The sequence below is a fragment of the Anomaloglossus baeobatrachus genome, chromosome 2, assembly GCF_048569485.1.
Source record: "Anomaloglossus baeobatrachus isolate aAnoBae1 chromosome 2, aAnoBae1.hap1, whole genome shotgun sequence".
In the NCBI taxonomy this organism is placed as follows: Eukaryota; Metazoa; Chordata; class Amphibia; order Anura; family Aromobatidae; genus Anomaloglossus; species Anomaloglossus baeobatrachus.
The window spans coordinates 276,833,558-276,845,911 of NC_134354.1; the positions used below are offsets into that span (position 1 = coordinate 276,833,558).

The following is a 12,354-nucleotide window of genomic DNA, read 5'->3' on the forward strand; positions in this document are numbered from 1 at the left end:
AATTAAAGGTAACGGGTATTTGTTCTTTATTGTGATTGCGTTGAGACCCCTGTAATCTATGCAGGGACGCAAATCACCCTCTTTCTTCCGAACAAAGAAAAAACCCAGCTCCTGCGGGAGAGACAGACTTACGAATGAACCCCTTCTCTAAACTCTCTCTTATATAGGTCGACATGGCCTCCGACTCAGGTATCAACAGGGGGTAAACCCTGCCCTTAGGTGGAACCGAACCTGGGATAAGGTCTATGGCACAGTCTTTCGGCCTATGGGGTGGAAGAACCTCAGCACCCTGTTTGGAGAACACGTCAGCGAAATCCAAATAGGGTGTAGGTATGGGAGAGAGATCAGTTGATGCAACCGCAACGACCTTAGGTGGTAAGGGAAGACATCGGGACTGACATTTCGAACCCCAACTAATAATGCTGTCGGACTCCCAGTCAATGTGAGGAGCATGAGTCCGAAGCCATGGGAGACCCAGAAGGACATCATCTATACCCTCAGGCAAAACAAGAAAAGAAATCTCCTCTATGTGACCCTGAGACAGGGAAAGGCGCAAGGGAACTGTCCTCAATGTAATGGAGTCAGACAACATAGTTCCATTAACAACACGGACAGGAATAGGCGCCTCTAACATGATAGAGGGAATATTGTGTCTCTTTACAAATCCTGAGGACACAAAAGTCCCGTCAGCTCCGGAATCCACAAAAGCCATAATAGGCCATGTATTCTCAGAGAATGAGAGCTGACCTGGGATACTACACTTAGAGGGTGCAGAAGACGTCTCTAGTAACCCCCCTCTAATGGTTACTAGGCCTGGGAGTTTCCCTGACGGCTAGGACACTTGTTGGCATAGTGCCCAGCCTGACGACATACGTAACATCTAGGAGGACCAGACTTGCGTAGTCTGGAGGACGTATGACCTAACTCCATAGGAGTGGGAGATGTTTCAGATGCTGAGGAAGATGGTAGTGGACCCTCAACAACTGGAATAGCCCGATGCTTAGGGCGTGAGGAAGAGACCTCGAGTCTACGTTCCCTATGGCGTACGTCGATCCTCGTTGCTACTGTGATCAAGTCTTCCAGAGAAGCAGGGACCTCACGAGTAGCAAGAGCATCCTTAACATAGCCTGCCAACCCTCTCCAGAAGATAGGAATCAACACCTTCTCTGGCCAATCTAGTTCTGCCACCATAGTTCTAAAAGCAATGGCATAAGAACTAGTGGATAACGAACCCTGAGATAGATCTAACAGTCTCAGGGCCGCATCATGGGTAACCTGCGGACCCATGAATACCGCCTTAAGAGCATCAAGAAAGTCTTGATGTCTCAGAGTAACCACATCAGAGCGCTCCCATAGGGGAGTCGCCCATTCTAAGGCTTTGTCCTGAAGTAAGGAGATGATAAAGCCTGCTCTGGACCTCTCCGTAGAGAAGCGAGAAGAGTTGACCTCTAGGTGTATCTGACACTGACTAATGAAACCACGACATGATCTGGCATCGCCAGAATATCTGTTTGGCAGAGCAAGTCGAGGATCATGTGCAGATGTCACCATGGTCTGAGGTTTATCCTCTATACTCTTGAGCCGTGACTCAAGTACTTGTATGTAACGGTGTAACTGCTGATATTCTGCCATAACTGCCAGACCCTTGGCTCAGTCCTAATGTTACGGGGTGCTGTCTGATAATAAAACCTAAAGGAGTAACAGACAGTCAGGGTCCACCGTGCAAAGACTCTGCTGCAGACTATGGCAGAGTGCAATACCTCTGTTAAACTCACAGAGGAATATAATTAGTAAATAAGGCAATTCCTCCCTTACTTGGAGGGTGTGTGGAATGGTCTCTGTTAATAATCACAGAGACAAAGGCAGTGAGTGTGAAATGGCACCTACCTAGGTCCGTTCCTCTAGTGGTGCCAGGAAATGGACAGCAGCGTAAGCCGCACAAAGCTCCTACCTGCGTTCGCTCCACTAGTGTGCGAGGACACGAACCACTAGATATGGCACCTGCCTAGGTCCGCTCTTCTAGTGGTGCAAAAGAGACGAACAGCAGCGTAAGCCGCACAAAGCTCCTACCTGCGTTCGTTCCACTAGTGTGCGAGGACACGAACCACTAGATATGGCACCTGCCTAGGTCCGCTCTTCTAGTGGTGCAAAAGAGACGGACAGCAGCATAAGCCGCACAAAGCTCCTACCTCTGTTCGCTCCCCTAGTGTGCGAGGATACAAACAACTGCCAGACACAGTATAAGGAACGTTACCCTAGCGGCAACGTCCACCTCCGAGTAGAATCACAAGGCCCAGCCAGACCATGTGCCTCAGGCACCTGCCTATGTCCGCTCCCCTAAGAGGTAAGGATACGAACTGCAGCCGAAGCTGTAAGGTATAAGAACGCTACCCTGTCGGTAGCGCTCACCTAACATAGACAGAGAGATGCCTAGAGGAACGTGCACAGAGCGTCTACTCTCATGCATGAACCAAGAGGACTGAGAGCTGTGCGGCGTGCGTCAGGGTCTTATATAGACTCTGTGCCTCATCCAAGATTGAGGACACCAGAGCCAATCTGCTGCCAGAACGACAGGAATGACGTCACGCTGGCCTATCACCGAGCAAAGTGTCACAAGCACATGACCAATCGGCATAGAAGGTGTCAGAGACATGTGACCACGTGTCACAAGCACATAACCGGTAGCCAATCGGCATAGAAGGTGTCAGAGACATGTGACCTCGTGTCAGCGATGGTGTCACCCGCACATGTGCAATGGCTCCAAGATAGGACTTAGTCTCCAGCGCTTGCACATGTGCAGTAGCAAGAAATCTAGACATAGTCTCCAGTGCTCGCACATGTGCAGTAGCAAGAAATCTGGACATAGACTCCAGTGCCACAGCAACCGTAACACATACCAAATAAACAACATATTGGACCTGGATAAGACAGGCATCCCTGAATTCTCTCTGTTAACCCTTACAGCATTCTATCTTCATCTTACATGATTAAAAACCTGCTGACAGATTCCCTTTAAGGGGTTGATTTATTGCGACTGGCGTTTCGCATGCCAGTCCTACTGAAGGGGCCCACTGGAGTATAAAGCGCATTATTAATTAATGGCACGTGCCACTTAATGAATTAGGCGTATGTTAGCCTGTGTGGGCCATTGCCAGAAATTGAGTAAGTTTCGCCATTAAAGTTATCCCTATCCTATAGTTCTCCCTGCACATTTCCCCTGCACATACTGACCCCTCACACATTTTACCCACTTCCCATACTGTCCTCTCACAGATTTTCCCCCATACTGTCCTTTTACACTTTACGACTCCTTGGCATCGATCTTGTCCCCTCACAAGTTCCTCCTTGGTCACACTTGCTCACAAATTCCCACCTTGCGAATGCTATTTCATCCTACATTCCCCCCTGCCCATAGTGTCTCCTCACACATTTGTGCCGCCATCCATACTGTCTCCTCACACATTTCCCCACTGGCCATACTGTTTCCTCATAAATTATCCCCCTGCCCAGAGTGTCTCTTCACAAATACCACTGCCCATACTGCCTCCTTATACATCTTCTTATACATCTCCCCCACCCATACTACCTCCTCACACATTCCTCTAATACTGTCCCCTCACACATTCCCTCTGCCAATACTGCCTTATCACACCTTGCCTCCCTGCCCATACTGTCTCCTCACCCATTATCTCCCCTTATAATCTCTCCTCGCACATTCCTTGGCTCCCTCCACTGTCTTTTGTCATACTTATGTAGTGCCTCTGAGCCACTCAGTGCACTACAAGGAACTGAATCCTCTTGGGGATGCAGTACCTACCCCCTGGGACCTAGAGTGCCAGTGCCTATACCACTAAAGCACAACCAAAATCCTAGTTCTCCACTCCACACCGGGCATATAGGGTTAACCATGTAAGGGGATGGTCGCCATGGAAAGGAGCAAGTCCCTGGGATTAGCCAGCCTGGTGGGAGGGGTCAGCAGTCAGTAGAGAGTCTAGAGGAGCATACACAGGAGAGGTGTGCGGACGTGCCTGAGCTGGGTCCGTGCAGCGGTGACCCGGGGGCACAGGAGAGAGGTCGCCAGGTCGAGAACCGGAGATACCGCTGGGACCGGAGCACAAACGGTGCATAGGGCCCTAGATCAGGCACCAGTTCTACACGGCTTGATAAATACCTGCCCGGTGAGGACACCTTCACGGACTTCACCGAACCAAATAATCTGGGGGCATCAGCAGTAAACTAGGATCGGGGTTTGGAAACTTACCTCCCCACAGGGTCCACACTGCCTGCCGTACGGAGAAGGAGACTGTACCCCAAAAGGGACAGTAGGGTCCCAAACGCTCCATGCTATGGAGACCCAAGCAACAGAGAGTGCCGGGGACAGAGCAACCTGCGTCACTACATTGTCACTGATACTCCAAGGGCCCTGAACCAGCAACCTCTGGGTCCAAGTGAGTAGTGACTATTAAAGACAACCTGGTGTGGTCTCCGTTATTACCCCTCATAATCTCCCAGGCACGGCCCTACCTGCGGAGGGCCTAACACCATTGCTGCAATCACCACCAGCTCTGGCATTTAGCAGCGGCGGTTCTCCATCCTTAACCGCAACCCGCAGGTGATGTCACATGACATTAACTCTTAGCACCACTGTAAATACCCCCTTTTATAAAAGAAGCCCCAGGGCACGGGACCGGGCAACTGCCAGCAGAGTGACATTCCCATTTGCAACCACCTGGGCCGAGTACCCTCTTTCCTGGACGCGACAGCTTCTTTTTCCTGGGGTCACGAACAGGATACAGACAAGGCCCGTTAACACGGTTGATGTGTGCCTTAAGGAACTGTATTTAATGGACCGTTTGTGTAAAGACTGTAACCATCTTTAATACTGAAAAATTGGCTGCGCCATCACTGTGCCCAAAAGAGCACAAAAGCCGACCCTGCCCCCTGGGAGTGGCAACATGCAAAAGTGAAACTAATCACAGGAAGTCGGAAGGGCGCCGGCAGAATGCACCCTGGTATGCGGAAGCGACACCAGCTCTGCAGCACTAAAGCAGCAAACCTGCAAAAGACAAGATGTCTGTCCCTCCGGCTCGCGGAACCATGCCCTGGTTTGATATGGAGCTGGATCGGGTTCAGGGAGCGTATGGTTCGAGAGTGAGTCCGGTATGGCTGCTGCGGCACAGAGGGCTGCAGTGGAAGAGGAGGGCTGCCAAGCCACCATCCTTCAGCTGAACCAGGAGCGACAGGCTCGGTCTGCCAAGAAAAGGCAAGTGGTCGCCCGAGATTTGCAGGAGAAACAAAGCCTGCACAGAGATACCTGGAGTGTCCGCGGGGTCCCCGCAAAAAGGTTGGGGGTTTATAAAGGAGCCCGGAATACATGCGGGCATATTCGTGTCCCGCAGGGATGTGCTGGACCACCTGAAACAGGGACATCCAGACCGTGACCTGCACCTGGGTGACGTGGTCACGTACACCAGGCATCATGGAGAGAGGGGCTGGTATGCTCTTGATGTGCAGAAGATCCATGATCTGTCCCTGCCAGCTCCTCCTACTCCCCCACCATTTCCAAGGTCCTCCATGCTGTGGTAGCGGAATCAGGCTACCCCAGCAGTTGAAATTGTTGTTGTTTAATGTGTGCATGCATTTGTTATTTTCTTTAAAGTCTTTGCATAAATCTGAAAAAAAAAAGTTCTGAAAAATGTTGAATAATCTCTGGAACAGTAACCTGATTGACCTGTTTGAAAAGTTAGTTTGAATATGAACCACGGCTGCAGGACTGGCAGCAGCCAAAAACTTTTATTGTAAATAGTTGCACCAAGTGTGCCTCCCAGAGTAATCCTTTTCACCATCAGAACATTGATACCACCACCAAGGAGAGGAAGGTTGGAGGAAAGGTCTGGGATAGAGATGGCCCAGACCTGGTCACCTCAGGGACCGATGACCTGCCTCCTCCAAGGGTTTTGGGGAACCAGGACCTTTTTGGGTGATGGGTTCATGGGGGGGATACTTAAAGTTTGCAACATTTAAGAAATGAGCCTCCCCTGTGCGGGAAGAACATTATGTATTATTTAAATACTTTTTCTATTGTGGTTACAATAAAACTCTATTTCACTTACAGCCCAAGGACGTACTGTGTTTAACCAAGGGGGAATGTAGCACCCCTGAGCCACTCAGGGCACCACAAGGAACTGCATCTTCTTGGCGATGCAGGACCTACCCCCTGGGACCTGGAGTACCAGTGCTGATACCACCAAAGCACAACCAAAATCCTAGTTCTTCACTCCACATCAGGCATATAGGGTTAACCATGTAAGGGGATGATGCCATGGAAAGGAACGAGTCCCTACGATTAGCCAGTATGGTGGGAGGGGTCAGCAGTCAGTAGAGAGTCTAGAGGAGTGTGGCACACAGGAGAGGTGTGCAGACGTGCCTGAGCTGGGTCCGTGCAACGGTGACCCCGGGGCACAGGAGAGAGGTCGCCAGGTCGGGTACCGGAGATACCGCTGGGACCGAAGCACGAACGGGGCACAGGGCCCTAGATCAGGTGTCAGTAATACACGGCTTGATAAATACCTGCCTACCTACATGTCCTATTCTCATGCATTCTGCGGATTAGACACTGCCATAAAAGTCTATAAGGAGCCATATAAAATGCATCAAATACAAGACATAATTTACATATCACTATTCCATTTGCTTTTTAACTGCTAAGAGTCAATAGATAAAGTTCAGACAATCTACCTGCATCAGTGAAAAAAATGAATGAGGAAAAATAGCGGAGGCAATGAGGATGACACCTGAGAATAGCTCAGTTCATACTATGATCGAGTTTTATAAATATGGTCATCTATGGGAGCAGAAACTAGAACTGTGTAAGAAAATGACACATCTTAGAAACAATATTTTATAGTAATATGTACTGTAGTGCACCAAATCTTTAATTTGTAAAAGTATAGGTAACAACCAATATTTGTCGCTCGTACCCCTACTATTTTCTTTGCAGCAAGGTATAAAGCAAAAAAAAAAAAAGGAATAAGAATTAAATAGTGAATAAACCTGAGCTAAAATAAAATAGTAATTTATTTGAGCTAAGGGAAATCTAAGAAAAAATAAATAATTAATATTCTGGTCATCATAAAAAAACTAGATTCAAATAGCTTTTTTACAAATCCTTTATTTGGGTATAGCCCTGGCTGGTGGAAAATTAGAAATTAATGTGCCGGAGCGGTTTTATCGCATAAAATGCAGTCAGATAGATAATGCAGTCAATATATTATATCCTCCCTGTGTAATTCCAATAACCCCACACCCACTGATGTTTCAGACATCCAAGGCCACACTGGGGTGTACCTGGGGTTAAAAAATGGAAATGTCTACAAAGGCACCCACTCTTACTTGTACCTGTATATCCTGTGATCCAGAGGAAATGAGTTGCTATAATCCTATACTATATAGCACATGTATATAAGAAATAATACAGGATATAAAAAATAATAACCTAGTAAATGAAATGAGTGAAAAATTTATAACAAAGCAATATGAAAACTGTCTGCAACTTTTCACAATAAAGATACTGCATGTCACACTGTACTAAGAGAGGCGCTGAAGCTACAAACAGTGTAGCTTCAGGGTGCAGTTAGCAGGCAAACCACCAGAGTGCAGTAAAGTAGTCAGTAAACCAGATCAGCAGCAGGAGGTCTCGTCAATAGCACAGGGATAATCAAATCGTGGTTAAGTTGTAGGGAGGGTCAAGGCTACACAACCCTCCTTCAGAAGTAGCCGAAACTCAGAAGGTTTTTCTGCTGTAGTAACATGTATTGTTTATTTTGTAAATGGCCACCAGGTGGCAATGAGGTTCTGTGACAGCTGCCCTGGCACCTGGTTAGGCAGAACAAGGGTTAAGAGAAAGGAGGAGGATGGGGTATGTAGAGGAAAGGATATAGAAGGAGGGTAGGAGAGTACCCAGGAGGAGATAGAGACAAGAGGCCATAATATTGTATTAATTCAAGATCCTAAGGGTCAGCCCTGTGATCCCAGACATGTGGGGTCCTGCTCTTGAGAGGACTGTGGAGCTGCGTCCCTAGAAGCGGTGTTTACTCCAGTCAGTCAGGGTCATGTATGTTCTTTCCTGGATAAAAAAAAAACGAAAGAAATTCCCTGCGAGACTGAAGGTCGGTGGGCCCTTAACAGAGAAGGGTAGGTCCTGGCCAAAAGTATGAATGGAGGAGTGCTGTCGCTCGTAGCCCTTCCAAAGCGCAAGCTAATCCCTGTGGGTGGGACGGATAGGGTTAAGGACTATTTGAATCGGTTCGTGCAGCGTGACGTGAGACGGGAGAATGAGGGGCCTAGTGGTGTCCGATGGAGCCCAGGTGCCAGGAAAGCGGTCGGCTGATAAATTAAATATTGAAGTGGAGTCTCGAGGGAACCCCATCGAGACCAGAAGTGGTGCCTGTGTAATGCGAATGGAAAAAGTCCCTGTAATAAAGATCACTAAAATTCGGTTGTTTAAGGAAAATATGCCGATGTCTGCTTTATTGACTCAGAGAATGAATGGACTGTGGCAAAAGCATCCTTGCAGTGGAGCGGCGAACGGGAGGCAAGGAGTTACCGAGTGGCTGCGCTGTGGCCTGGCAACCACTGCACACACGACTACTGGGATATGACAGACAGGAAAGGGTACACAGTAGACAGGAGCGGGTAGTCAGGGACTAGAACAGATGGATAAACGGAGGAGAGTATGGGTCAGAACAAGGTAGCTGGGAGGCAGAACAGATGAGGTAACTTACCAGAGCTAGTAACACATGCTGCAGAGCATAAACTATCATTGCAACTGAACTGGAGGTGCAGCACCAGGATATAGTGTCCCGGAAACTGGAGTGACGCAGGGAGGAGTTAACCCCTGACATGACCAGGCCGGAGCTGGGTGAAATAATCAAACCACAGCAGCTGATACAGACCTGGATCATGCAGATTCAGAAGAAATTAAAGCAAAAGACTACAATTGCAATTCTACTATAGCATAAGCAGAGTAAGTAAGAAAATCGGCTGTACAGTATCTCTAACACCTGACAAGGTGCACCACAATGACTCAGTGGTAAGTAGTGGTTTGGGTTCTGAGTTCAAATTCCACCTTGTACAACATATGCAAGGAGTTTGTATGTTCTCCCCGTTGTGTGGGTTTCCTCCCAGTTCTCCGGTTTCCTCCCACGCTCCAAAGACATACTGATAGGGAATATTGATTGTGAGCCCTAATGGGGACAGTGGTGATCACATTTGTAAAATGCTGTGGAATTAATGGAGCTATATAAACAAATAATAATAAAGGTGGAAGGAATATTGAACCATAGCATATTGTATATCTAAAGCTCTGCAGAAAGGCTAATACATGTATAAACGTTATTTTAAAAAGTTTTTCTAATTTAATTTTAGATCCATATGTTAAGATTCACCTCATGCAAAATGGTAAAAGACTCAAAAAGAAGAAAACTACAGTGAAAAAGAAGACCCTGAATCCGTACTTCAATGAGTCGTTTAGCTTTGAGATTCCATTTGAACAAATCCAGGTATAATAACATTTCTTCATGAATAAGCATAATAATACTTGACAGAATTTTATATATATATATATATATATATATATTTATTGAATATGTATAACTTTATACAGTGCTCAGCATAAATGAGTATACCTCGACAGATTTGTCAGAAAAACTTTTAGTTTCCTTTCAGAATCAACATTTTCCATGATATTCCATACGGTACTACAAAATACTCCCACAAATGAGGGCCATTGAGTGCAAACAAGATTGTTATTTTGCTCACCCAAAAATGTAATTTGTCTAACAAATTCTTTTAAGACTATGCTGCAAAAATGATTATACCCTAATGTAAGTCTTAGGAGAAACGCTAAAATTCTAATTAACAAGAATTCAACCACAGGTAAGTAATTATCCATGAAAAAGTTGTCCTGCAGACAGTTGACTATAAAACTATGGTGTTAGTGAACAGAGAAGAACCCCTTCCCATTTGAAACTGTTAGCAATGTCACCAAATCTAAGAAAAATGTCACAAGGTCTAAGAAAGAAAATAGTTCTTTACACAAGAAAGATGAAGGCTCCACTTGTTATAAGTCTATACGCTGTCATTCCACACAGCTTGGCCATTGTTGCTATCCAATTTCATCAGGATAAATATAGTGGCTATAAAGCCAAATTCAAATCTTTCAGTAAGTGATTATCTTGGTCATAATTATTTTATGTTCAACTAAATTATTCCTCCAGGTGGAGGGCACTCCCATGAGGTCAAAATTTCTCCTTTCGTTAGCGATCCTCTACATGGCCAGGTGGGAGGAACAGTTTATTTTCAATACAGACAACCTGGGTTTTTTTTTCCGTCCACTGTCTGACTGCGGTCGATATCTGAATGACCTGCTATAAGTTTGGTCAGGAGACATGTCGACCATCTCTTATTTCATCGCTAATCTTAATAACAATGGTTATAATTTGAGGTTCACTCTTGTACCTATTAATAACCAGGTGCCCTTTTTAGATATTCTCCTGACCAGTAACCCACTTGTAAAGCACATTGACATTTCTTTTTACTGAAAAGAAATAGCAGGCAATACATTGCTGCTGTCAAATAGTTGTCATCCTCAGCATACAACCCGTTCTATACCATACGGTGAATTCAAAGGACTCGATACGTTGATGGGTGTCCATCTGACTGGAAGAAGTCCCTTTTCCACAGCCCCAGGAAAAAATGAGCATATGAAGGGGCAAAGGATGCTCCCATTGCAGTACCCTTTAGATACAGGTAGAAGGACCCCTTAACAAGAAAAAGATTGTGAGATAATGTAAATTGTACCAATTGAATAACAAAGTTACTCATAATCGGAGAAATACTTGTGTGGAGAAAAAATTCTGTTGGCCACACACCATCATTGTGGCGTATATTGGTATATATACGGACTCCACATCACATGTTACCAATAATATGTCCTTGTCAATATGTAGACCATCGATCTTTTCATATAAATCTACAGTATCTTTAGTGTAGGATGGCATACATTCTACCAGTGGTTGTAACTTTGCATCAAAAAATCTATTTACCTTATGTAGATAGTTGTTCACTCCAGATATTATTGTCTTCACATTAAAAAAAAATTGCTTCATCTGACCTCGCTCCCTTGGTGAACAGCGTCCTCTTCCTCTTCCACATCTGGGGCAGCGTGTGGCGGTGACTAGTATTGTGGTGCGGTGAGCTGGTCTTTGCACCGTGGTACAGTAAAATTGAATGTGCATCTAAGGATGCACATTCAGTTGAAAAAGAGCATTGGTATTGGCTGTCCCCTGACTCCCTGGACCTGATCATCTCAGAAGTTCAGAGGGCTACACAATGGAGCCTCATGTTTCAGACCCCTCTTTTTTGGGGTTTTGCCTAAACTTCTGTAACTGTGAGGTAGGAGGTAGCACTCCTGTCTAGCAGTGTTGAAGTCATCCTATAATCATTGCTTGGTTCACCACAGCAGTGACCTGGCTGGTATGTTCTATATTCTATATGAAGAGCATGGCAGTCTAAAACAGTAAGGTTTTCATTCACAATTTTTTCTCTTTCATTAGCTTTTGCAGAAAAATACTCTGTCAATTCCGCAACAAAATCTGCTTAATTTAATTTAATGAGGATTTACTGAGGTCTTTTTATTTTTTTTGTTTAGGTGGGATTAGTTTAATTTGGAAAATTGTCTGGAGCACTTTTTTTGTTAGCAGGACTTTGTATAGAACAATTGAACATGGCAAAAATATGCTGTCTTAGTGGTCTCTCTCTAAAGGCCTCTTTACACACTACGATATCGGTACCGCAGGTGAAATAAAGGGTACTTTACACTCTGCGATATCGATATCACTATCGAGCGTACCCGCCCCCATCTGTTGTGCGACATTAGCAAATCGCTGTCCGTGTCGCACAACATCGCCCGGACCCGTCACATGGACTTACCTTCCCTGCGACATTGCTGTGACTGGCGAACCGAATCCTTTCTAAGCGTCACAGCGACGTCACAGCAGCGTCACTGAACCGCCGCCCAATAGAAGCGGAGGGGCGGAGATGAGCGGGACGTAACATCCTGCCCACCTCCTTCCTTCCGCATTGTAGCTGGGACGCAGGTAAGGTGAGGTTCCTCGTTCCTGCGGTGTCACACGGAGCGATGTGTGCTGCCGCAGGAACGAGGAACAACTTCGCTACTGCTGCAGTAACGATATTTGAGAATGGAACCCCATGTCACCGATGAGCGATTTTGCACATTTTTGCGACGATGCAAAATCGCTCATAGGTGTCACACGCAACGGCATCGCTAAAGCG

The 12,354-nt window shown here is 46.1% G+C and overlaps 1 protein-coding gene across 2 annotated transcripts in view; it reads left to right on the forward strand.

Moving 5' to 3' along the window:
- The window catches only part of SYT2 (synaptotagmin 2), a 223,495-nt gene that overhangs the window by 201,961 nt on the left and 9,180 nt on the right, over positions 1-12,354 (forward strand). For both annotated transcript variants that reach the window (XM_075335816.1, XM_075335817.1), the window contains exon 9: positions 9,427-9,560. In XM_075335816.1, the coding sequence (XP_075191931.1) occupies positions 9,427-9,560 (134 nt within the window). The remainder of the gene's footprint in view (positions 1-9,426; positions 9,561-12,354) is intronic.